Raw genomic sequence first — 27330 nt, 5'->3', positions numbered from 1 at the left:
AAGTTTCTTGGTAGAACCTTTTAGGTCTGCTAGGTATAGGATCATGTCTTCTGCAAATAGTGCTAATTTAAGTTCTTCTTTTCCTATCTTTATGCCTTTAATTTCTTTCATCTGTCTAATTGTTCTGGCCAGTGTTTTGAGACCTATGTTGAATAGAAGTGGTGAGAGAGGACATCCCTGTCTTGTTCCAGATTTTAGAGGGAATGCCTTCAATTTTTCTCCATTTAGAATGATGCTAGCCTGAGGCTTAGCATAGATAGCTTTTACAATGTTGAGGTAAGTTCCTGTTATCCCTAGTTTTTCTAGTGTTTTGAACATAAAGGGATGTTGTACTTTGTCGAATGCTTTTTCTGCGTCTATCGAGATGATCATATGGTTCTTATCTTTAAGTCTATTGATGTGGTGAATGACATTTATTGATTTCTGTATATTGAACCAGCCTTGCATCCCAGGGATGAATCCTACTTGATCATGGTGCACAATCTTTTTGATATGTTTTTGTATCCGATTTGCCAGAATTTTATTGAGGATTTTTGTATCTAAGTTCATTAGAGATATTGGTCTGTAGTTTTCTTTCTTTGAAGTGTCTTTGTCTGGTTTCGGAATCAGGGTGATGTTGGCCTCATAGAATGAATTTGGAAGAGCTCCCTCTTTTTCTATTTCCTGAAATAACTTGAAAAGTATTGGTATTAGTTCTTCTTTAAAGGTTTTGTAAAACTCTGCTGTATACCCATCCGGTCCTGGGCTTTTCTTGGTTGGTAGTCTTTTGATGGCTTCTTCTATTTCCTCCATTGATATTGGTCTGTTTAAGTTGTGTGTATCCTCCTGACTCAATCTGGGCAAATCATATTACTTAAGAAATTTATCGATGTCTTCACTATCTTCTATTTTATTGGAATATTGGGTTTGAAAATAATTTCTAATTATCTTCAGTATTTTTGTGGTGTCTGTTGTGATATTGCCTTTTTCATCCCTTATGCTACTAATTTGAGTACTCTATCTTCTCTTTGTTAGCATGGCTAAGGATCTGTTGATTTTATTTATTTTTTTCAAAGAACCACTTTTAGTTTTGTCAATTTTTTCATTTGTTTCTTTTGTTTCAATTTCATTGATTTCAGCTCTGATTTTAATTATTTCTTGCCTTCTACTACATTTGCTGTTGTTTTGCTCTTCTTTTTCTGGGGTTTTGAGATGAAGTGTGAGATCATTTATTTGTTGGTTTTTTCTTTTTTTGAGGAATGAACTCCAAGCAATGAATTTCCCTCTTCGAACTGCTTTCATTGTGTCCCATAGATTCCGATATGTTGTGTCTGTATTTTCATTTATCTCTAAGAATTTTTTGATTTCCTCCTTTATGTCTTCTGTAACCCATTGATCATTCAGTAACATATTGTTCATTCTCCAAGTAATGTAAGATTTTTCCTTCCTTCCTTTTATCGTTGATTTCCAGTTTCATTCCATTATGATCAGATAAGATGTATGGTATTATCTCCACACCTTCATAATTTCTAAGAGTTGCCCTATGGCATAATATATGGTCTGTTTTTGAGAAGGATCCATGTGCTGCTGAGAAAAAAGTATATCCGCTTGATGATGGTTGATATATTCTATATATGTCAGTTAAGTCTAGGTTATTAATTGTGTTATTGAGTTCTTTAGTTTCTTTATTCAACTTTTGTTTGGAAGATCTGTCCAATGGTGAGAGAGGTGTGTTGAAGTCACTGATAATTATTGTGTTGTGGTCTATTTGACTCTGGAACTTGAGGAGAGTTTGTTTTATGAATGTAGCAGCACCATTGTTTGGTGCATAAATATTGATAATTGTTATGTATTGTTGGTGAATGGTTCCCTTTAACAGTATATAGTGTCCTTCTTTATCCCTTTTGATTAACTTAGGCTTGAAGTCGATTTTATTTGATAATGAGGATGGCCATCCCTGCTTGCTTCTGAGGACCATGTGAGTGGTATGATTTTTCCCAACCTTTCACCTTCAGCCAGTGCATGTCTTTTCCTATCATATGAGTCTCCTGAAGGCAGCATATTGTTGGATCTGTTTTTTTAATCCAGGTTACCAGCCTATGTTGCTTTATTGGTGAGTTTAAACCATTAACGTTTAGGGTTACTATTGATATATGGTTTGTACTTCCGGTCATGTTTGTTTGCTTATTTATTCATTTATTTTTAATTGGTTTGTTTTTCCCTCTTTAATTAGTCCCTCCCCCCTTTACTGAGGTACTTCCCACTGTTGGTTTTGTTTATTGTTTTTCATTTCCTCTTCGTGTATTGTTTTGCCCAAAATGCTTTGCAGTGCTGGTTTTCTGGCTGTGAATTCTTTTAACTTTTGTTTATCGTGAAAGATTTTTATTTCGTTGTCAAATGTGACAGCTTAATTTTGCTGGATACAATATTCTTGGTTGACACCCATTATCTTTCAGCATTTGAAATATGTTGTTCCAGGATCTTCTCACTTTCAGTGTCTGTGATGAGAAATCAGCTGTTAACCTAATTGGTTTACCCCTGAATGTAATCTGCCTCCTTTCTCTTGTAGCTTTTAATATTCTCTCCTTGTTCTGTATGTTGGATATCTTCATAATAATGTGTCTTGGAGTTGGTCTATTGTGGTTCTGTGTGTTCGGCGTCCTGTAGGCTTCTAGGATTTGGACATCCGTTTCATTTTCATGTATGGAAAGTTTTCTAAAATTATTTCATTCAACAGATTGCTCATTCTTTTGGTTTGGACCTCTATACCTTTCTCTATCCCAATGACTCTTTTTTTAAAAAAATATTTATTTTTTAGTTTTCAGCGGACACAGCATCTTTGTTTGTATGTGGTGCTGAGGATCAAACCCGGGCCGCACGCATCCCAGGCGAGCGCGCTACCGCTTGAGCCACATCCCCAGCCCCCCAATGACTCTTAAGTTTAGTTTTTTTTATGATATCCCATATCTCTTGGATGTTTTGCTTGTGATTTCTTACCAGCCTTTCTGAGTTGACTAGACTCTTATTGAGATGATATATTTTGTCTTCATTGTCTGATGTTTTGACTTCTATTTGATCTACTCTACTATAATACTCTCATTTGAGTTTTTAATTTGGTTTATATTTTCCTTCATTTCTAGGATTGTTGTTTGATTTTTTTTTAATAACCTCTATCTCCCAGTAGAATTGTTGATTTGCTTCTTGAATTTGTTTGTGTAGTTTGTTGTTGAGGTGTTCTTTCATTGTTTGCATTTGCTGTCTAATGACCTCTTTAAGATTCCATTCCATCTGAGTCAGGTATGCCTTGAGTTCTTTATCTGACCATTTTCCTGATGCCTTTAGGTTCTCCTGTAGATTTAGGCTGTCCTGCATTGTTTGTAATCCTTTTTTTCCTTGTTTTTTTTTTTTTTTTAGGATGCTCACGTTACTTTCCGGCTCTGTTTGACTGCTGTGTTACTATTTACTCCTATAAATTTGTTTTGTTTTGTATATCTTCAGGATCTCTCCTTTGTGATGGGAGACTATGTCTAGAGATGTTGGGTTTTATTGTACTTTAAAGCAAATTCATTCGTTTCATAAATGACATGTGGATTCTGATGGCATATAGCGACTTGCGGTTTGGTCTTAGGACTTTATGTTTGGGTTGGGTGATGTGATGGTATGGGGGTTGGTATATCTTAGCAACCTTGGAAGATTGCTCTACTGAAGGGGGGATATTAACAGGAGAATAGAACAGAGTATTTGCTGGTAGCTAGGGACTTGGGATTATCGTAGACCGCCTCGGAACCTTCACCTATATGCATTTAGTAAATTACACATAGTTGAAGTCATAATGTTTGGGAGAAAAGGTAGGGGAAGGGGAAGGAAGAAGTCACTATAGAGAGATAGAAAGAAAAATAGGAAGAATAAGAGAAAAGGGGAAAAAATTGAAAAAAATGCAGTCTTAAGAGTTCGATTATCTTCTCTTCCAGTAGGTGGAGCTGTGCCCTCCGGGCCAAGCTTCTGCCCTCAAGACGCAGGAAACAATCCCTGTGATACCGCTCCTCCTCCCCAGCCGGGCGGCTCACCAATCCTGGTTGTTGGCCCAGGGACCCCCACTTCTCCTGCCAGCCAGGTCCCACTCACCGGTGGCGTTCTCCACAGATCTAGCTACACTCCAGGCCTATAGCCCCCTGGGTTCCCTGTTCTCTTAAACGACTGTGCACTCTCTCTGTTTGCCATTCACCCAGACCCCGATGTTGTGGAGCATGGGGGCTGGGGGCCATCAGCTTATTTTGCCTGATTCCCTCCGGTAGCCACACCCCCGGGAACTGGCGGAAAACGGCCTGGGGTGACACTGCTGGTGGGAGGGGGAGATGGAGGTCATGTGCCCCTCCTGATTCCCTCTGCTCTGATTATTATGCCCACAGAGAGCTGGGGAGAGATTTTTGAGATTTCCCAGCTGTATGGGGAGGGAGGGCTCAGGGTCACACACCTGTGGTCACCAATTTCGCTGTGGAGGGTTCCATCTGTGGAACTCTGATGGCGTCAGTTATCTGCCACGGTGGAGGCCCGTTTCCTTGCGGGATGTGCGATGGGAAGGGTGGGTCTGGTTGTCTCTCCTAAATCCTACCTCGGCTCTCGGTCCACTGGCCCATGGAAGTTTGGTTGGCACCACCTCAAAAGATCCTCCAAAGTACCGAAGTTTTGTTTCTCTACTCTGCTCTAGGGTCTCTGTAGCGCCGAGTCGCTGCGGGTCGGAGGTGTGTGGCAAATCAACCAGCCAGTAACTCTGCGTGGAGTGGTCTGGATTTACCCGCACCCGAGTGTGCTGCTGCTTCTTAGAAGCTCAAACTGCTCGCTTAGGTACCACCTCAGCCCAGCGTTGCTGGACGTTCCTGAGCAGACAGCATCCAGTTGTTCTGAAGTCTCTCTTTGCCAGCATAGCTGAGGATGTCAAGAGATTGCTCCTTCCGCCTGCCATGTTCCAACTCCTATTTATTCCACCATTTGTTTTTTACAAAGTGATATTTTTTTCTTAAATTATTTTTAATTGATTTTTTTAAAAAAATAAATGACAGTGGAATGCATTACAATTCTTATTACACATATACAGCAAAATTTTTTCATATCTCTGGTTGTATATAAAGTATGTTGACACCAACATGTACTTTGGATAATGATGTCCATCAAATTCCACCATCCTTGCTAACCCCCTGCCCCTTCCCTTTTCCTCCCACCCCTCTGCCCTATCTAGAGTTTGCCTATTCCTCCCAAACTCCCTCTCCCTACCCCACTATGAATCAGCCTCCTTGTATCAGAGAAAACACTTGGCATTTGTTTTTTGGGACTGGCTGATTTTCACTTAGCATATCTTCTCCAACACCATCCATTTACCTGCAAATGCCATGATTTTATTCTTTTATTGCTGAGTAAAATTCCATTGTGTATATATGCCACATTTTTTTAATCCATTCATATACTGAAGGGCATCTAAGTTGGTTCCTCTGTTTAAAGTTACCATTTTTCCTTTCAGTGAAAATCCCATAAATAAATGTCTAATGAAGGAGGGGAATAGGAAGTAAAAGATCACCATTAAGTAATTACTCTAATAGTAATTGCAGATGATCTCCCCTAACATTATATAACGATTTGTAGGGATTTGTGTAATCAAAGTATTTCCCCAATTTTTTAAAATAATTCAGTGTTTTGTTTTGTTTTTAGTAACTTCACCTTGTGGTACACCAATATCTGATTCTAGAACATTTTATCATCCCCCAAATATACCCATAACCCTAATACTCCCCATTCCTTTCTTCCCCTTTCCCTTCCCCTTGATGGTCACTAATCTGTCGCTATGGATTTGCTATGTTGGAAAAGGCATATAAAAGGAACTATATGAATGTGGCTTTTTGGTGTGTCTTTCACTTAGCCTAATATTTTTAAGGTTCATCTGTGTTATAGGATGTGTCAGTATTTTTTCACTTCTTTAAATGGTGACATAGTATTTCATTGTGTGGACAGATCACATTTTATTTATTTGTTTATAAATTGATGGATATTTAGGTCATTTCTATATTTTAACAGATTATAGTGTTCACAGCAGTATTATTTATAAGTTTTTGTGTGAACATGTTTTTGGTTTTTTTGGATATACATCTACGTATAGAATTTCTGTGTTCACATACTAACTCTATGTTCATGTTTAACTTTTTAATTTTTTCACAGTTTGACAGTTTCCTGTGATTTTTGTTTACAACAGTAGAAAAGCATAGTAGAGATTACTTTGATTTGTCAATCTAGGCTGGAATCATCAGTAATAAGACATATTGAAATCACAAATCCTGTGATATGATGCATTGAGAAGGACATGGCATCTTTGTGGTGCCTCTGACAGGGGTTTATGACCTTAGTTTGATCATGAAAAGATATCAGACAATCCTGAATAAACTGATCAGTATTCCTCAGGGGTGCCAAGGTAATAGATGATAAGTAAAGACTGAAAAACTGTTGCAGCATATAGGAGACCAGGAGAATAGGCCATGTGGGATCTGGGAACAAAAAAAGGACAGTGGAAACACTGGTAAGGTTTGAAAAGGACCTTTCAAAAGGCTATAGATATTGTTCATTATACAATAGTTATGTAAGATGTTAACATTAGGAAGGGGTGTTTGGAAACTCTACCATTTCTGCAAACTTGGTGTAAGTTCAAACATAGTTCAAAGTGAAAAATTTAAAAAGAAATCCATTTATTCTTATTCATGTATCTGCAGATCAGCTAAACTTGGCCTGATCATGGTTGGGCTTAGTGGGGCTTAGCTTTAATCTGTAGTTTAGGTCCAGGTCTGCTTCATGAGTCTCCCATTCTTCTTGGACCAGAAGTCTAGCAACTTTTTCTCATGATGATGACAGAATCCCAAGACACAAATCAACTACAAAAGCACATTTCAAAAACCTCTTTGTGGCACTTTTGCTAGTATCCCACTGGCCAAAATACCTCACAAGCCAAATCTAAAGTCAAGAGGTAGGAAAGTACCCTGTACCACTAGTATGAGGAACTTCAAGGGCATGTAGCAAACAGTATGATAAGTAGAGAATAAGAAATTTGGAGACAAGCACAATTCACAGTAGCTAGACTATGGAACCAACCTAGATGCCCTTTAATAGATGAATGGATAAAAAAAAAAATGTGGCATTTATACACAATGGAGTATTACTCAGCATTAAAAAATGACAAAATCATGGCATTTGCAGGGAAATGGATGGCATTAGAGCAGATTATGCTAAGTGAAGCTAGCCAATCCCTAAAAAACAAATGCCAAATGTCTTCTTTGATATAAGGAGGGCAACTCAGAACAGAGCAGGGAGGAAGAGCATGAGAAGAAGATTACCATTAAACTGGGATGAGAGGTGGGAGGGAAAGGGAGAGAGAAGGGAAATTGCATGGAAATGGAAGGAGACCCTCATTGTTATACAAAATTACATATAAGAGGAAGTGAGGGGAAAGGGAAAACAAAACAAAAGAAATTTGGAGACAGTGATGCAATCTGCCACCAATTTTTCTTCCCCTGGAAAAGCAGTTGTTATCTGGGTCCTGGCCTGTGATTGACACCAGTAGGTGTCAAAACTCAAGCATCAGGTAGCCTTATTTATTGTGGACAGAATGTCAGCAGGATGGGATACTCAGCCATAGGATCTGCTCTCAAAAGAGTCAGCAGTCAGGCTCTGAGGGTTTCTCTGGCATCCTAACTCCTTTCATTTAGCTTCTACCTCACTTTTGGCAAAAGTCATCTACCTCATGTTAGCAAATGATGGTTTTGGAAAGAAGAGTATTATTAATCCAGTGGGGAGTGGGTGGAAGTGGGAAGCTACCTACCTCTGTAAGAAATGTTTTCATAAATCTAGACCTGGATTCTTCAGGAGAAACGCCAGATTGACCTTTAAAAGAAAGAGACGTCAGGTAAATGCAGTCATAAACCCAAGTAGTTCTCACCAATCAGACTTTCCCCCCTCTGAAAAAGAATATATATATGTATGTGTGTGTATATATATATACACACACATACATACATATACTTTTACCATGTTGTTCAGTATTATGAAACTACTGGTTAATCTGATCTACTGGAGGATTTAGGAGGAATTAGAAATAAAGACCTTAGGTCTCTCTTTCTCTTCAAGAGAAAAAATGTTTTATATCTGTATTCCAATGTCTGTAGATATACCCTTTTAGGGGGAAATTTGAAGTCTAGTTGGAAACATCACACATTTGAAGGGAATGAAAATCCTTTTGACTTCATGATTGTAACTGTACCTTTCTGAACCCAGCAGGATGTCCATGGCCATGACCTCTCAGCAATCACTGTTGCTTTTGAGCAGTGACAGGCGAAGTGTGTGTTGCCCTTTTGTTTTGTGTTTTAATTTTTTTTTCCTACCAAAGGTAAACATGTGGACGGGTCCCCTCTCCCCCTTTACTTGTTTGTTAAATACTTAATAAATTTGAGAAGCACATTATCAGGATATACTGTATTGACCTTCTGCCCCTCCTCTTCCCTGTTTGATTTTTGGTTCAGTGGGAAGAGAGGGTCCTGACACCACTGTAATAATGAGAGTTGGGTTTGTAAATGTCACGGTGAAGAAATACCTCAATAATGTCTATTTAAAAAACAAACAAACTGATCTTATGGGTTAACAAGCCAGCCTGGTGGGATGTTCTCCATCATCATTTAACCAGCAGTGGTTCTAAAAGTTTTGTGTATCCACACGGTCTTAGACCTCCTTTTAATGATTGTGTTAACTTACAGCTCAGGTAGTATTTTTTTCTTAAGGCTATCTCAGAGCACACTGGCTGAATGTTGTTGTGTGTAGCAAAGTGTTTACTTTCTTTAAATAACCAGCTCTGTAATAGTTCTTTGTTTTTAGCAGTTTGTGTAGTTGTTTTCAGAGGAAGAGTTTTTCACATTTAGGGGGTTTTCTTGTGTTTAGGGTGGTAAGATATCTCTTTTCCCCTAAAGTCAATGCAGATGAGGGTGGGTGGGTAAAGGGATGTTTTAAATTAGCATGATAGGTATAGTCTGTTGGGTGGGAGGGTTGTTAGTATTTTTTTTTAATAAATCTTATTTAATACTGTTCATTAGATATCATGCCTGGTCAGCAAAATGCTTTAATTTTTTTTTTTTTTTTTGTATAGAATATGTGTCTCAGTTGAGGTTTTTATTTTATTTATTTATTTTTTTTTTTAAGGAAAAGTAAATGCAGGATTGGGGGATTCTAACACAGATCTTATGCCCGGTGTTAGTCATACTGACTACATTAAACCTCTAATTTTTATTATTTGTTCCAGGCAAACTGATAGGAGAAATACGCACCACCACAATAACTTCTCTAGCTACACAAAGCAGACTGTTGGCCCTTGTGGGGTGCCAACTGCCTTTTGTCTCTTTTTAGTGGTTTTGGCCTTGGGAATGCCGACTCCATCATTTTGGTGGATGGGTGGGGAAATCAAGATTTTCCCCAAAACCTTTAGTAGGCAAAAGTGGGTTTTTCTTTGTTTGTATTTCCCCCTCTTCCCCTCTTTGGTTTTTACTTTTAAATCTTAAATGTTAATGTTGCAGGCTGCAGGCATGACAGGCAATGAGCAGATGAAGAACCAATGGAATAGTGTTCAAAAACTCCTATATTAGCTCACAGGCTTCTGAATGTATCGCTTTGGTCCACAGAGAAGGCCGGAGAAGGTAGCAAGGAGATGCAGTATTAGCTGCTACAGCCTTAAAACAAAGTTGGTGTCCCTTTGGACTTTAAAATTGTTCCTATGCAGCTTATTTTATTTTTGTTTAATCAAATAAACAAGAGGGTTTTCCATGGGGGGAAAAAAAGAGTCAGTAGTCGAGGGACTGCCAGTGTAGGCTTTGCAGGCCTGTTTGCCTTTCTGGATCCCAATTTTATTTTCTGCCTATTTATTCCCTTGCCTCCCATCTCTGGCTCCTGATACACACACACACACACACACACACACACACACACTCACTCTCTCTCTCTCACACGCACACACACACACGATTTCTCTATGCCTCTGTTTTACTCTTTCTCAATATTCTTTCTGGTACTTTTTTCTTCTGCCATAGAAGTTAAATGATGCAGATCAGATAACACTCTCTAACTTGGCCTTTTTCCCAATGGGGTAGAAACCTTTAAATACTATATTTTCTGTTGCTTCTGCCATGACTGGTTTTACATTTTAAATGAGCATAACCAGTGTTTTGAGTTAATGTTACTGTGCTTGCTCCTGGGGTGGCTTTTGTGAAAAGTGCAATTTTGGAAATTCTCTCCAAATAAAATAGATTTACATAAGATTTTCCTGTCTTCCTTGGCCATCTTAGCAAGGTCTAACCTGTCATATCTGAAGCTTCTATACTCATGTTCTCTATTATTTCTGTGTATTCATCTATTTGTATTCTTGATCAAAATCAGAAAATTCAAGACACTGCATTTATTGTTATTATTTTTAATAGCCCAGCATAACTATTAAACTTTTTATTTCCTTTTTTTTCCACATTTTTTATTGGTGCATTATAGTTGTACATAATGGTGGGATTTGTTGTTACAGATTTGTACTTGCACACAATATAATAGTTTAATTTGGCTAATGTCATTCCCCAGTATTTGTTCTTTTCCTGCCCTCCTCCCTCCTGACACTGCTATTATTATTATTAGTAGTAGTAGTAATAGTAGTAGTATTAGTACTATTACTGCTAAAAATAGCTGTTAACACAACTAATTATTATGAATCTACCTGCCCTAGTGAAAATCCTTATTGATCTTTTTATACACTTGTAGATCAGCCAGGATCTACAAGTATATATATTTTTCATTTAAAAATGTTTACTCAAAAATATATTTTTCATTTAAAAATGTTTACTCAACAAATAATTATTGACAGTTCACTATATATTAGGCCATATGACAATCCTTACAGGAAAAATAATGAGTATTTAACCTATAAAAAACTATATAACTAATGCTTGTACTAAGTGCTATAAAGAAGAGAGAGGTTCATGGTGCTGCACAAGCCTTTGGGGCAGATAGATCTGATCCCAGGGAACAGAAGATGCTTCTCAGAGGAAGTGACCCTTAGTTGATATTAGAGATAGTGAGGAGATGGAGGCTGAGGTTAGAAAGAATATTCTGGGCAAAAGAAACAGCTGGTGAAATGGCCCTCTTGTAGGAGTGTTTTAGTCAACTGTTTCACCATGGTGACTAAAGGACCCAACCAGAACAATTATAGAGGAGAAAAAGGTTATTTGGGGGCTCCTGGTCTTGTTCCATAGAAGGCCGGCTTCATTACTCTGGGCTCAAGGTGAGGCAGAACATCATGGCAAAAGGACATGGTGGAGTAAAGCTGCTCAGTTCATGACAGCCAAGAAGCAAAGAGAAAGCTTGAGTTCAGGAACCAGGGTTGATATAAACCCCAAGGGCATGCTCCCAAGTTCCTCCAGCCACCCCCCACTTGTCTATAGTTATTACCCAGCAGTCCATTCAAATTATTAATCCATCAAATGGATTAATGAGAACCATTGTCCTCAAACATTAGTTTTATTTTCCCATCCCAGGAAAGAAGCCTAGGATTCCTGACGGTATACTAAGCCAGAAGCCCCCACAGTCCTGCCAGCCTGGTCTGCTCCTCCATTCTAGTAGCCTACAGGTTTCTGTGTCAGAACTTTTACACTTGTTGCTCCCTCCATTTGAAATTCCCTTTTCCCCCAGTCTAGGTCTTTTTGCCTCATTTGACCCCCAACTTAACCTTATCAGAAAGCCACCCCAGAGAATGGTTCTCTCACTGTACTACGAACACGTTTTGTGTTTGTTTTTGTTTTTGAATTCTTAAAATACTTTGGCTGAGGTTAGAGGGAGATCATTATGCATAAACCCTTAGGAACTATAGGTTGCTGTGTACTTTAGCCAAAGACACAGCAGCTCCCTACTGAAGTGGGGCAGCAGAAGAGAAGCAGTATGTCTTGGCGTGCTTTTTCCTTGGCTCCTTGTTTGGCAGCAGAGTGGCTGGAGTAATTCAGAGTTCAATATGATCCTGCCAGAATTGCGAAAAGGAATTCTTGCTACTTCCTTGCCCTCTTATACTCAGGGTTTACCTGATCATTCTGAGACAACTTGTACTATGAGTTTCCCTTGAATTAGGCAAGGCAATACCATCTGGGACGAGAAAGCAGAGTCAAAGTCCAGGTGAGAGAAGCACCATCTTTGCTTCACATTTCTTGTCTCCTGAAAAGCCCTTTCCTTGAAATGCTCTGTCCTGGTAGACATTAACATTCATCTTTGTATTCCTAAAACCCACCACAAGTAGCCTGGTGTATAGTAGTTACCTGGTAAATATCCTTTACTCTGGTAGTTTTGTGCAGTGCATGTGAATAGTCCATTCATTCTCATAAAACTTGTTTTCCCAGCTAATGGATCAGCTGCTCTGAGATAGGTGGGAGTGGGTTTTTCAATTCTCTTGGTTCTACTCCCTGATTCCTTGGCTTGCTGTGTTTTCCTGCATTCCCAGTTGCTTTCTTCTTCCATCTCATAGATGTTATGAGCCACAAATTTTATGTGCCAAGCTTGGCATAAGGACTGGGGAAATCCAAAAGGAGGAGATACAGTCCCCGTGCTCATAAGAAGGAGCCTAGTTAAATGGATGAGGGTGGTGAGGTGGAAAGCTTGCTGGGATGGCAGGCTGTCTGGGGCTCTTTGGGACTTTTGGGGGAGGGGCAGGAAGACTGTCTTGGAGAAAACAATTATGTAGCCATGTCCTCAGGGTTGAATAGATATCTACCATTCATTCACCTGCTGCATGTAACAAAAAAGCTTATTAATCCAATTTGAAGAAAACATAGAGTAGCTCAAATAGGCAGTTCTAATGAGAAAATATTGGCCTTTAGATTAAAGTGTATAAACCTCTGGCTCTCCTTGCCTCGGCCGGATTCCTTTATAGATTAGCAAAAGGAGTACATGTGGGGTGGGTGGGTTAGAGGGAAAGAGAAGGCTTCCTGAAAGAGGTTACTGAACATAGCAGTATGGTCTTTATAAACTAGTAAGTTCTATTGGCTTGTTAGCTAGCCAGTCTATCCTGGAGTCCCTCCTTGGACTCTAGACCTTAAAAACCTTTTCTCTTCTTGGCTTTTAGGTCAGGCTGTTCCTGCAGGATCCCATGTGCGGCTGAATCTTCAAACTGGGGCAAGAGAAGTGAAACTCCAGTATGAAGACAAGTTCCGAAATAATTTGAAAGGGTTGAAAAGAGGCAGAAGGTACAGTGTTGACCCTAAAATTTGAGAGGCTAAATGATAGTATTGATTTTGAAATATGGAAAGTGTTGCCCAAATTCATGTGGCATTTATTTATTTATTTATATAGAATTTGTGACGTTTACCAGTACAGTCTTTGGAAGGATACAGTTTGCAAAGCAAATTGTTACTTTGAAAAAGGCTATAGACGGAATGCTTAACCTGCTTAAAAAGAAAACTTTTTTTCCCAGTACTTTAAGAGCACCCATTTGAATCCCAACAATTAATGTGCTGATTACAGATGAGTCATCTATTCATTAAAACAGGCCTGTTAGGCCTTCTGCTTTGCAGTAATACTTCCTTGGTGAACAATAAAATTGCATTTTAAATAGTCTTTAATTCAGACTAACTTTTCCTCTTGTTAGTCAGTATTAAAATAGGCTTTCTAATAGTATACAAGTAGAAGCTACTATATTCTTCAGTGGTTAGAGATTGCCTTACTTTTTAATAACCAGTTCAGGTTATTTGATTTTAGAGAATTAAATAGTCTCTATTTGTCTCCTCATTGCCTTGAATTAACAAGTTTTCTTTGCTTGGTATTTCCTGAATGAGGGAGAAGGAGGTTAAGGCATGGGATGACAGCCATTGCCAGAATTATGCAGTTCAGAAGCTCAGTGTAAACACCAGCCATGAAGTCTCAAATGTAGGGACCAGCAAATTATGGCCTTTGGGTCTAATTAGGACTGCTGTCTGTTTTGGTACGGTCTATACGCTAAGTTAGCTTTTATATATTTTAATTGTTGAGAAAACATCAAAAGAAGAATAATATTTCATGACTCATGAAAATTATGTGAAATTCAGATTTCAGTGTCCATAAGTATTGGAATATAGCCATACTCATTCATTTACATGTAGTCTGCTATTTTCTTGCTACAGTGACAGTTGAGCAGTTGGGACAGACAGCTTACAAAGCCTACAGTATTACCTGGTTGTTACAAATAGTTTGTGGACCCCTGTTCTGAAACACTGTAAATAGTGGGAATTAATCATGGATTACGTGGGCTCAACTCATTCCTGAGATTTTTATTATTTAAACAAATTTTACAGTTAAATGTGAGTCAGAAAGGGACCTTAGAGGCCCAATTCTTACCTGAGTCTTTTCTTTGACATACCTGACAAAAAGGTCATTCAGGCAGTCCATTTGTATTAATGAGATTTGGGCAGTTTTCACTGTTGGAAAATTCTGCTTTTTGTTGAGATAGAGGTATTTGTTTTCCTTCTAGTTCACCCCAAACTAGGAAGGGTCTTTCCTTTTTCCCAGTCTCTGAAAATGGGTCCATACCTGGTGTTTTAGTCAGTTTTGTGACTAAGTTTGTTCTGATAAGAACAAATTAGAGGAATGTTTTAGTCAGCTTTTTCACTACTGTGACTGAAAGACCTGACCAGAACAACTGTAGAGGAGAAAAAGTTTATTTAGGGTCTCATAGTTTCAGAGGTCTCAGTTCATGGACAGGCATGGTTTTATTCCTTGGGGCCTGCAGCGAGGCTGAACAACATGGCAGAAGAGTGTGGCATAGGGAAGCAACACACATGATGATCAAAGAACAGAGAGAGAGAGAGAGACTCCACTCTCCAGATACAAAATATGTATCCCATAGCCATGCCCGCAATGAACCACTTGCTCCAGCTACAACCCACCTGCTTCTAGTTACCACTTAGTTAATCCCATTAGGGATTAATTCACTGGTTATGTTAAGGCTATAGCCAAATAATTTCTCCTCCAAACCTTGCATTGTCTCACAGGTGAACTTTTGGGGGACATCACATCTGAACAATAACAAGGAGAAAAAGTTTATTTTGGCTCATGGTTTCATACTTTCAGTCCATGGTCTGCTGACTTCATAGCTCTGGGCCAGAAGTGAGGCAAAATATCATGGTGGAAGGGTGTGGTGGAGGAAAGCAGTTCAGTTCTTGACAGCCAGGAAACAGGGTCCTGGTGTTTTAGTCAGTTTTGTGACTAAGTTTGTTCTGATAAGAACAAATTAGAAGAATGTTTTAGTCAGCACTTTTTAAGTGCAAGGAGCCAGGGGTAATATAATCCCCAAGGCATGCCCCCAGTGACTACTTCCTTTCTCTAGCCATATCCTACCTGCCTATAGTTAATACCCAGTAATCCATTCAGATTATTAGTCCAACAAATGGATTAATCCTCTGGTTAAGTCATAGTTTTCATAATCTAATCATTTATATCTGGACATACCTTTATTTTCTCACACATGAGCTTTTATTTTCTCTCACACACCCATCATTGGGATGTGGTAGTCACAAATCAGACAAGATGCCAGCCTTATGGAAACCTCATCTAAATCATAACACCTGGAGTGACCCAGGTCACTGTCATACAATTACTTCTTTCTCACAACTGTATAAAAATAATCAAATATTATTGTGGTCCCTGCCAACCTTTCTTCATTCCCTACACACATATATTTCAACATCTAATAGTACTTTTAAGAAAGTCTTTTCTCACATCTAATATAAGTGGGTTTTTTTTTCTTATTTTTTCCTTGTTTTAATTATATTGAGTTTGGAACTTGATGCATATGGAGCTTTTTACTTGTTGATTTTTCTGCCATGGGAAGTTAGTTTTCCACTACCTGACCATAGATCATCAGTATGGACAATGGTTGCTTTATCTGTTGTTCAATTTTTTTAGACTAGAAAGTACAGCTGGGTGGAATGGTGGGTGCATGCCTATAATCCCAGCTGCTTGGGAAGCTAAGGCAGGAAGATAGCCAAAACAAGGCCAGACTGGACAATTTAGGGAGAACTGTTTCAAAATTAAAAAAATGGCTGAGATGTAGCTCAGTGGTAGAGTGCTGGTAGAGTACCCTTGGGTTCAATCCCAGTACCTTCTTTAAAAAAATTTTGTTGTTGTTGTAGGTGGGCACAACACCTTTATTTTATTTTTATGTGGTGCTGAGGATTGATTGAACCCAGTGCCTCACGTGTGCTATGCAAGCACTCTACCACTGAGCCACAATCCCAGCCCCAATTATTAGTAATTTTGATGAACAGTGTTAGTGGTGTGGTGGAGACAGAATCCAGGTCANATGAAAAAAAAAAAAAAAAAAAAGTGGATGAGGAGAAAGCACAGCCATCCATGTGATCCATAGAGACACAGCATAAGAGAGAAATATTTATTCCCATTTCTACCTCTTAATTTTTCTCCTTTGGAATGTTTCTGAAGGCTCTGCCCTAGAATGACCTTCAGGATATGCTGGATATTTCTTCTTTCTTCTCAGCAGTTATAGCCAGTGGCAAACCTGTCTGAACAGAAGCCCAAAGGCATTGACAAGGTAGTGTGGTGTGGACGTTTGGTGCTGTGCGTTCAGTGACTCTGTTTGCATGTGGTGATGACTTCTTCCTTCTGGATGAGTCTCATCCTCTGTTCTTCCAGTTCCACTTCATAGTGTCTTCCTGGCTCTTGAACACTGGGACAGGAACAGAGGCTCAGAGGTGGAGGCCAGTATCCTGAATTGGTATAGTATTTTGCTTACCTGCTTGTTCTGTTTTGGAGAAGTTTCCATCAGATTGATGTTGGTAAACCCAGAGTTAAGCACGATTGGCCTGGAGGTAAATGGACTTGTTCAGCACTACTGGATTGGAGGGAGATAGGGAGGTCTGTTAAGCCTAATTCATTGTATCTGCACTATGATGCCTGTGGGCTGTAAGGCCTGGAGAGACTCTGGATTCTCTTGGTCCTGCCTGACTTCTGTGCATATTTGGCTCCTATTGCTGTTTATACTTTAAGCTGGTTTTTGTACATATCCCTGCTGATATCTTTATAGAATATCTTCTTGCCCTGGAAAAAATAGCTTCTTTGAATCTTCCTCCTGTGTTAGAGGGCTGAGGGACAAACTACATTCATGTTGTACTATCTTGGGTTGACTATATGTCACGGAGAGTATGGTATCGTGGTTAAAGGGGTGGGCCAAAGACAGAGCTATTTATTTCCTTCCTTCATTCTTTTCACAAAAGACCTACAGAGTACCTGTGCACCCATCATTGGGGATGTGGTAGTCACAAAACAGACAAGATGCCAGCCTTATGGAAACTGGCAGGCAAAAAACCCAGGTAAATACACACACAAGTAAGATAATTAGAGATTGAAAAAAGAAAAAAAAGTGCTAGGGAAGAAATGGAGAAGGTGATGAGTTCCTGGGGGAGAGCACTTTAGACAGGAAGATTGAAAAGCCCTCATCAAGCTATTTGAACTGAGATACAAAGGATGAGGAGGATTTATCCCTGCAGAGGGTTAAGTTTATAAGTTTAGGGGTCAGAACACTTCAAGAACATGGAACAATAAGAATAATTCTGGCTTTGTCAAGGAGAAGGCATTATCAAATTGGAGAAAAAGGAAAATGATGCAGGAGAAGAAAGGACACTACTAGGAAATGAGAATGAGAGGGATGTGGGAGCCAGATCTTGAGGGTTTTTTTAAAAATAATATTTAATTTTTAGCTGTAGTTGGACACAACATCTTTATTTTATTTATTTGTTTTTATGTGGTGGTGAGGATTGAACCCAGGGCCTCATGCGTGCTAGGTGAGCACTCTACCACTGCACTACAACCCCAGCGCCCAGATCTTGGAGTGTTAAGGAACATTTGAGTATTCTTCATTCACCTTTAATGGTAGTAGAAAACTATGGATGATTTTAGACATGAGAGTGATTTAATGTGGTATTATTTAGCAGGATAACTCTAGTTACTTTGTGTCTGGAGAAGAGATTGAAGGTGGAGAAAAGAAGAAGCACAGAGACAATGAGGACACTATTTCAGTAAATCAGACAAGGCATAGTGATGCTTAGCCTAAGGTATCTTAATGGAGAGTGGGCGAGCTTGGAGATTTAATTTGGAGGTAAAGCCAACAGGACTTGCTTGTGATTTAGATGTAGAGGTTGAGGGAAGGAAGGAAGGAAGTTCAGAATATTCAAAATAAAGTCTCATTTGGGGGTTTGAGCAACTGGGTGCTTGGAGGTGCTATTTATTGAAATAGAAAAGTTGAAAGAGGGAAAGAATCAAGAACTGTTTTAGATTCAATAAATTTGAGGTATTTGTTAAACATCTGAGACCTAAGATACATCAGTTGTGAGAGGGGAGAAGTTCAGGTCAAAGATGTATTGGCATTACTGATAGATCAATATTTAAAATCTCATGTTGGAGATGAAGAAGAGAATTTGTTCAGGACTGAACTCTGGGGCATTCCCGTATGTAGGGTTTAGGAGAGAGAAGAGGAACAATAAGAAGAGTTGGAGAAAAGAGTAAGGAACAAGGAGAGTGGGATAAGAGAAGCCAGGAAAGAAGAGTGCTTTAAGAAGGGAAAGATGCACTGTGCAAATGCTGCTGAGTGGTTGAGGAATGTGAAGTTAGTGAAGGGACCATTGGATTGGTCATCGATTATTGGTAATTTTTTTTTGAGAGAGAGAGAGAGAGAGAGAGAGAGAGAGAGAGAATTTTTTAATATTTATTTTTAGTTTTCAGTGGACACAACATCTTTTATTTTTATTTTATTTTTATGTGGTGCTGAGGATCGAACCCAGGTCCCGCCTGTGCTAGGCGAGCACTCTACCACTGAGCCACAATCCCAGCCCCAATTATTAGTAATTTTGATGAACAGTGTTAGTGGTGTGGTGGAGACAGAATCCAGGTCAGAGCAAATGGCAATGTAAATACAAATCAGGAAGATAGGGATAGTGAGTATAGACAATGTGTTCATTAAGTTTTTCCCTGTAAGAATAGGGAAATGGCATGAAGATATGAAGAGATTATGTGGGTCAAGGAGTGCTGTATGCTGATGAGAATAATCCAGTTGAGGGGTGAAATTGCTGATAGTCATGAGGGTTAAACCTTTTGTGAAGGCACATGGGATCTAAAACATGTTTAATAGGTGCAGGGACGCTGTCATCCATTGTAATTTAAGGATAGTAGAGAGCATAGATCTAGGTGCATGTTGGTTTGCAGAGCTGATGATGGAAAGACGAGGAAATTTTTGATAACTTTCATTTTTCTCAGTGAAGAATGAAGTGAGAGTAATGATGCAGTAGTGTGTGAATGTATGTAGTTGGGGATGAGCTTTGTATGTCTGAGGATAGAGATAATGCATGGCCTGGGAGAGGGGCACTAAAGGCAGCAGAGATACAAGGCAAGATAGGATTAGTTCTGACCAAATCTTGGAAGAGGCAGAAGAGATAATCTGTTCAAGTTGTGGCTCCTGAATCCTTAGCTCCTGGTAGGGAGCTGGGTAGGACAGTGGTATCCTCATACAGTTGACAGTGGATGTTGCTCTGTGGAGAGAGGGATTCGGGATTCTCTTACCTTCTTTGTGAGGTTGTGCTGTTTGAATGAAATACTACTTTTTAAACTAACAAACTACTGACCCACAGTAAAGTATTAAATAAATAGGAGTGATTAACTATAATTAATGAGATTAGAAGGACTGAAGTTTAGAGAACAAGTTTTTCTCAGAACCTAAAGAATCTTTAGGATGTGAATGAGGGGCTGGAGTTGTGGATCAGTGGTAGAGTGCTTGCCTAGCATGTGTGAGGCACTGGGTTCTATCCTCAGCACTGCATATAAATAAAAAAAATAAAGGTCTATTGACAACTAAAAAATATTAAAAACAAAACAAAACAAAAACAAAACTGAATGAGCAGAGCCCTGACTGATTACACGTTTTTCTCTTGAAAGCTGAGAACTGTTAGGATTTTGGACTATGAGACTGACTTGCTGTGCCCTTGAAGTAGAATAAGAGAGCAACCCTTTCCTCCCCCACTCTGAAATCTCCAGGGTTATCCTTAACCAAGCCATAGCCAGACATGTCCAAGCACATTCCATATGTACACTTCCATTTGTCCACATTACCATTGTTAACTGACTTGAGTGCTGGTGGTGAAACCTTTCCCCATTCCTCCCACTGATGCCTTCTCTCCAATCAAGGTAAATGGTTGTGGCTTGGATCAACTCCAGGGGTCTTTGTTAGGATACCACTCTAGTCTCTTAAAATATTGAGATTGCTGCCATGTTGAGATTACTCTCTCCCCTTGAAGGCAGGCTATGGAAAGTGGCCGACCTTGATTCTTCTACTCATCAGTATCTCAAATCCATTCCTCTGTGAGATTAATATATACCCCCTGCTTTTCCTCATGGCTCAAAGATTATTCTTTTTTGGGGGGGGTACTAGGGATTGAACTCAGGGACACTCAACCACTGAGCCACATCCCCAGCCCTATTTTGTATTTTATTTAGAGATGGGGTCTCACTGAGTTGCTTAGCACCTCACCGTTGCTGAGGCTGGCTTTGAACCTGAAATCCACCTGTCTCAGCCTCCAGAGCTGCTGGGATTACAGGTGTACGCCACCATGCCTGGCCTCAAAGGTTATTTTTAAGGTGTGAATCTATCCAGTCATTTTTGTAAAATCAAACTGCCTTGTCAGCATACTCTGAGGAATTTGGGTCCCTGTTGCCCTCCTTCCCTTTCTCTCTATCCTCTGCCTGCCACGAGGCCCTGCTGTGGCCTGTGCTCAGAGAGCAGCATCACAGACATTCTAGGATCATTTCTGCCTACCAGCTGTAACCTCTTTGTCAAAGGTGGGCTTCTCTCTGCCCTGTGCCTTTTCCTTTGTCTTCAAGAAATAACCCCGTCTTTAGCTGTGTGTTTCCTCCTCTAGCCTCAAGGAAAGTCACCCTCTTGGGCCTCTGGCTGTCTGAAGGCAAAGGTATAAGAATATACTAGATATTGGCTTGGCCTAAATAACCTTGGAATGCCCAGACAGCCAGGGGCTTTTTTTTTATTGGGGAATGTGGTACCTTTCTCCTGACTCTCAGCTTCTCTTTGGACAGACTGGACATCAATACCAATACCTATACATCTCAGGACCTCAAGAGTGCCCTGGCCAAATTCAAGGAGGGAGCAGAGGTGGAGAGTTCAAAGGAAGACAAGGTATGTGATCTTCTTTTCAGTTAGTGTAAGCCTGCAGCATCGCCTAGAGTTTTTGCACAGGAGAGAAACATGTTTTCTAAAGTTTTTGCACTAAACACAGAATAATCATGTTGTAAAAATAATAGGAAGAGCGCTGGGCGTGGTGGCACACACCTGTAATCCCATTGACTCAGGAGGCTGAGAAAAGAAAATCCCGAGTTCAGAGACAGCCTCAGCAAAAGTGAGGCCCTAAGCAACATAGTGAGACCCTTTCTCTAAATAAAACACAAAATAGGGCTGGGGATGTGGCTCAGTGGCTGAGTGCCCCTGAGTTTAACCCTACTACCAAAAAAACAAACAAACAACAAAAAAAAAAAACTGTTAATGACAAATAAGAAACTCATTATTTAAAACAAAAACAGATTCCTTGGAAAGCTGGGAATGGAACCACCATTTGACCCAGCTATTCCCCTTCTCGGACTATATCCAAAAGACCTAAAAAGCGCATACTACAGGGACACAGCCACATCAATGTTTATAGCAGCACAATTCACAATAGCTAGACTGTGGAACCAACCTAGATGCCCTTCAATAGATGAATGGATAAAAAAAATGTGGCATTTATACACAATGGAATATTGCGCAGCACTAAAAAATAGCATGATCATGGCATTTGCAGGGAAATGGATGGCATTAGAGCAGAGTATACTAAGTGAAGTTAGCCAATCCCTAAAAAACAAATGCTGAATGTCTTCTCTGATATAAGGGGGGGGTGACTCGAAATGGAGTAGGGAGGAAGAGCATGAGAAGAAGATTACCACTAAATAGTGGAGAGAGGTGGGAGGGAATGGGAGGGAGAAGGGGAATTGCATGGAAGATGGAAAGAGACCCTCATCATTATACAAAATACATGTATGATGATGTGAGGGAAAAAAAAAAAAAGAAATGTGTCATATTAAATTGGGTAGAGAGAAGTGAGGGGAGGGGTGGGGAAGGGGGGACAGGAAGGGCAGCAGAATAAAATAAACACTAGTATTACTGTATGTATATACGTGTCTGTATAACCAATGTGATTCTGCAACCTGTTCACTTGAAAAAATGAGAAATTATACCCCATTTGATTCAGATGTATGATATGTCAAGATCATTGTATTGTCATGCACAACTAATAAAAAAATACAAAAAATATATATATAAAAAAATAAAACCAAAACAGACCAAAACCAAAAACAGTGCTGGGAGCATTTCAGTCTAGTTAGTTTAGGATCCAACTTTCTACAACATGTTTGGAGAAATTGTTGCACAGAGCAGAGGTGTCCATATTCTCCATTGTCATAGGCATGAGTCCGGTGAAAGGAGATTACAACCCAGAACCCTTCCCTTGCATTGGGATTCGACACAAATGTGTTCCAAAAGAACAGAAGAGCTGAAACATGGAAGGGAAAAGTCTGGATTTTTGTCTTTGTCCTTTGAATATATAATGTAGCAAATGTATTTTTTTTTCAGGCCTCAGGTTCCTTAAATATAAAACGTGACTCAGTCCAGGATAACTGAAGTTTTCCCCAGCTCTAAAATTCTCTACAAGGTCTGTTTGTGGTGACACATGCCTATAAGCCTAGTGACTCAGGAAGCTGAGGCAGGAAGATCACAAATTTGAGGCCAGCCTCAGCAACTTAGATCGCAAGCAACTTAGTGAGACACTCTCAAAATAAAAAAGGCTGGTGATGTAGCTCAGTGATAAAGTGCCAATAATAATAATAATAATAATAATTATTATTATTATTACTACTACTACTACTATTATTATTTTTCTCTACAAGCTAAAGGAATGAGAAGAGACAGAATTGCTTTTAGATGGATCATAAGGGAGTGTCACAAATAATTTATTTACATTTCCAGTCTGTTAATTCTTTGTTTCCCACTGCAAATCATCCTTATTTAATTTTATTTTTATTGGTTCTTTTTAGATGTACTTGACAGACTCCATTTTGATATAATTATACAAGGATGGAATATGTCTTATTCTAATGAGGACCACATACTTGTGGATATACATGATGATGGGATTCACTCTCATGTATTCATATATGTACATATATAAAAACTATGTCTGATTTATTCCACTGCTCTTCCCTTCATTCCTCATTGTCTAATCTACTGAATTTCTGTTCTTTGCCTTCCTCCCTTATTTTGGGTTAGCTTCCATATATTAGTGAATGCATTTGACTTTTGGCTTTTGGGGACTGGCTTTTTTCACTTAGCATGATAGTCTCCAGATCCATCCATTTATTGGCAAATGTCATAAAGTCATTTTCTTAATTGCTGAGCAATACTCAATTATGTATATATACCACATTTCCTTCCTTCCTTCCTCCCTCCCTCCCTTCCTTCCGAACTCAGGGACACTTGGCCACTGAGCCACATCCCCAGCCCTTTTTATTTAGAGACAAGGTCCCACTGAGTTACTTAGCTCCTTGCTTTTGCTTAGGCTTGAACTTGAGATCCTCTTGTCTTAGCCTCCCAAGCTGCTGGGATTACAGGCATGTGCTACCGTGCCCAGCTCACGTTTTATTTATCCACTTTTCTGCTGAAGGACACCTGGGTTGGCTCCATAGCTTAGATATTGTGAATTGAGCTGTAATAAACATTGGTGTGGCTGCATCACTGTAGTATGTTGATTTGGGGAAAACTGGGTCAAATGGTGATTCTAGTCCTAGTTTTATGAGGAAACTTCACACTGCAGAAACCTGTTAATTCTTGAAAAAATCTCTTCTGGCCACTTTGAAGACTGCTCAAAGTTTTCCCTCCTTCTTTTCCTCCTCACAGTCTCTTTTTCTTTTGTCTACCTCTCTGCTCTCTCCCCTAAACCCTTGGCAACTTGTACATTAATGGATCTTAGATCCTCTGGATCCTTTAAAACTAAGTATTTCTGAGACAGAAAAACCTTTGTGGGTGGGCTGATACTAACCTGTTTAAGATGTGTTCGTTTGCAGGCCAAGTCTCCATGTCTTTACTCATCTTATCCAAGTCACATGTCCTGCATGGATAGTGCATATGGTGTGGGAAGGTGAGGAGCAGGGTGGTGGCAGTGGCAGCAGAGGGTGAAGGAAAGTGATGCACGACATTCTGTACTACCACAGATGTATTAGCTGGTGTGGGAGTGGGGGCCAGAAAAAAAACATATCTGCCACCTGGTGCTGGTGAGGCCAGTTGAGAAGAGTATGTGTGCCTAGGTACCTATGGTAGTGACTTTGGCTCCTTCCCCTGCATCGCTCCTTCACTAGGGCCACCATGCAGAGCTGATGGGAACATAAAAATCACTTTCTTGGTTCTTTGTCTTCAATGCGGGTGGAAGACCCACTTAACCCCTTTCACTTTTTTCACCTGTCTTGGTGAGAGCAATTGGATTTTCTTTCCTCTGGTAATGGCATTTTCCTTTTATAGTTCAGTTTCTATAGTAAAATATTAATAGTTATGCAAAGATTTTAAAAGTGTGAAAACAAAAAATGACTTGAAAGTTTTCTGCTATGGTTTTTGCAATAAAAACTTTTCCCCTTGCAGTGGGATCCCAATAACAGCACCCAAGTACAACATCTCAGTACCTGCCAATTTGAATAAGTTGCCCACTTCTGAGCTATGACTGTCACACTCTTTCTGGAGCCTAAGTTGTTAGCTCCTTCATTGAGTTTGCTGGGTTCTGGGGTCCTCCTGCTTTCATTTAGAGCCTGCCTGGACTGACTCAACTCACTGTTACGGGCTATTTGTTAATACTGGCTCTGGGACTGACAAATAATTTCTTTACATATTCATTAGAAACCTGTCTTGACTTGAAATAGGTACAGGAGTTTTGAAGAAAGCTCCTGGCTACAGATGTCTTCATACTTTTAGCTTATTAACTTTTAAACCCATTCTTTGTGGTATCTTTAAGTACAGGATGGCACTTTTGCTGTTAATAAAGACAATATTGACAGATAGTTATAGGCCATATCCTCAATTTTGTATTTGTATGAATTTGATTTTGGGGAATAGGGTATCAGTTTCATTCTAGCAGTGGGTACCTTAGTTGGTTTAGGTGAAGAGTTCCTTGTTTCAGAAAAGCTCTGTCTTACAGGTTTGGATTGTTAGTATTAAATATTTTCTTGAATTTTGTCCATTTATCCCTCTATTACCATATATATTGCTTGATACTTTGTCTTTTTTTGGCGGGGGGAGTCCTGGGGATTTAACCCAGGGGCGCTTTATTCTAGCGCTGTGCCCCACCCCACCCTTTTTTCTTTTAAGATGGGATCTCACTAAGTTGCCAGGGCTTTGCTGAATTGCCAAGGCAGGCCTTGAACTCACAATCCTCTTGCCTTAGCCTCCCAAGTCACGAGGATTACAGGTGTGTGCCAACACACCCAGCTGATGTTTTTTTTTTTTTAAATTGAATTTTTTTTTTAGTTGTAGATGGACACAATACCTTTATTTTATTTATTTTTATGTGGTGCTGAGGATTGAACCTAGTGCCTTACACATGCTAGGCAAATGTTCTACCATTTGAGCTATACCCCAGCCCCTTAAGCTTTTGATTTTGGGAAAGAAGTAGATGATTTATTTTTCCCTATTCCTCCCTCTAAAAGATAACTAAAAACCCTGGACATATTACTAAAAGCAAATATAGAAAATCTACATAAGATGGTGAGAAGGTGGCAGATTAGGAGCTTGAGGAATGACATGGCAGTGAATTGGATTTTCATTTTTCCCTTGATATCCCAGACTTGGCACTGGAGAATCCTATATTCTGGAAATGGTAGCAGGTACAGATTTTAAAAAGGTCTAAGAAAAGCCAGCTCTTTCTAGATAAAGGCCCAGAAAAAGGGTAATCTAGCAGGATAAAAACCTTTTTGCTGATACCTGTCCTAATTCAGCCAAAGACGTTGGAAATCTCTCTCTCTCTCTCTCTCTCTCTCTCTCTCTCTCACACACACACACACACACACACACACACACCGCAGTGCCCATAGAAATTGAGTGGGGAGTACTTCCTCCTCTTGCATGTTGGTATAGCAAGCTGAAGCCGAGTGGAAGCCTGAACTTGTACTTCATCCCAGTGGCAATAAATTACTCTGCTGCTTCCACCGAGGTGGTGTCAGTGGGAGCTGAGTAGAGTCTTCTGTTCTCTGCCCAATGGCTACTGTCTGCTTCTCTTGATGGTATGGTTTAAGCAGAGACCAAATATGGATACTGATTTTCTATCCTTGAGTAGCAGACTATTTATCCTGTTGTTGTGTCAGTAGAGACCAGGCAAAGGATGCCTGTCCTCTGCTTGACAGCACCAAGATGTCTCTTCACTTTTCCCTTATGAGGTGGTATCAGTAGGGGTGCAGGAGAGTCTACCTACCTCCATCCTGGTGGCAACAGGCAGTGTAAGGCAGCATTCTGTTTCCCTCTTAGGAGTAGAGTCAGTGGGGTAAGTGAGGAACATGAACTATTACCTTCAGATAAGCATCAACTACAGGCAGTGCTTTGATTCCCCCATGGGGTGGTATCATTTGGGGGTCAAGGGAGGAGCTTACACTTCTACTCCTAGTATCCAACATTCAGTGATGGCGGGAACTTTACTATCCCAATTAGAGACTGAGGGTAGGATTTTGGAGAGAAGGAGCAAAAGAAACTGACCAGAATTAACAGAAAGACCTGAGAACTGAACTATAGTGTGGAACACTGCCCAGGTTTTTAGATTAGCCTCTGTATAACATACAAAGGAAGCAGACCAGAAGAGCACTATGAAGGCCTTGTAAATTAAATTGTTATTGGAGCCAGAGCCCACATAGGTAAGCCACAACCATCATACTAAACCCAAGCAGGTGACTACCTACTGAAAGAGAAGATTAAATAGGATCTAGAGTCTCACAAATTAATACCCCAAATATCCAGGATATAATTGAAATTCACTCATCTTTCCAAGAACCAAGAAAAATCACAACTTGAATTAGGAAAGAAAATTAGTAGGTGCTATTGTGGATTGAATGTGTTTCCTCTAAATTCATATGATATGATAAAGTAGAACAATTATATACTATAATAAAATTTATTTGACTAACACGTGGATGGTGTATGCAGTATAGATATGC

General features: G+C 39.6%; 1 protein-coding gene across 3 annotated transcripts in view; it reads left to right on the top strand.

Annotated features, from left to right (window-relative positions):
* Positions 1-27330, top strand: part of Sil1 (SIL1 nucleotide exchange factor) — a 257124-nt gene that overhangs the window by 134167 nt on the left and 95627 nt on the right. For all 3 annotated transcript variants that reach the window (XM_048811630.1, XM_048811628.1, XM_048811629.1), the window contains 2 exons: positions 13139-13259; positions 21139-21238. In XM_048811630.1, coding sequence (XP_048667587.1) covers positions 13139-13259; positions 21139-21238 — 221 coding nt within the window. The remainder of the gene's footprint in view (positions 1-13138; positions 13260-21138; positions 21239-27330) is intronic.

Source organism: Marmota marmota, unplaced genomic scaffold (assembly GCF_001458135.2).
Source record: "Marmota marmota marmota unplaced genomic scaffold, marMar, whole genome shotgun sequence".
Lineage (NCBI taxonomy): Eukaryota > Metazoa > Chordata > Mammalia > Rodentia > Sciuridae > Marmota > Marmota marmota.
This window is presented reverse-complemented; position numbering and strand designations above follow the sequence as displayed.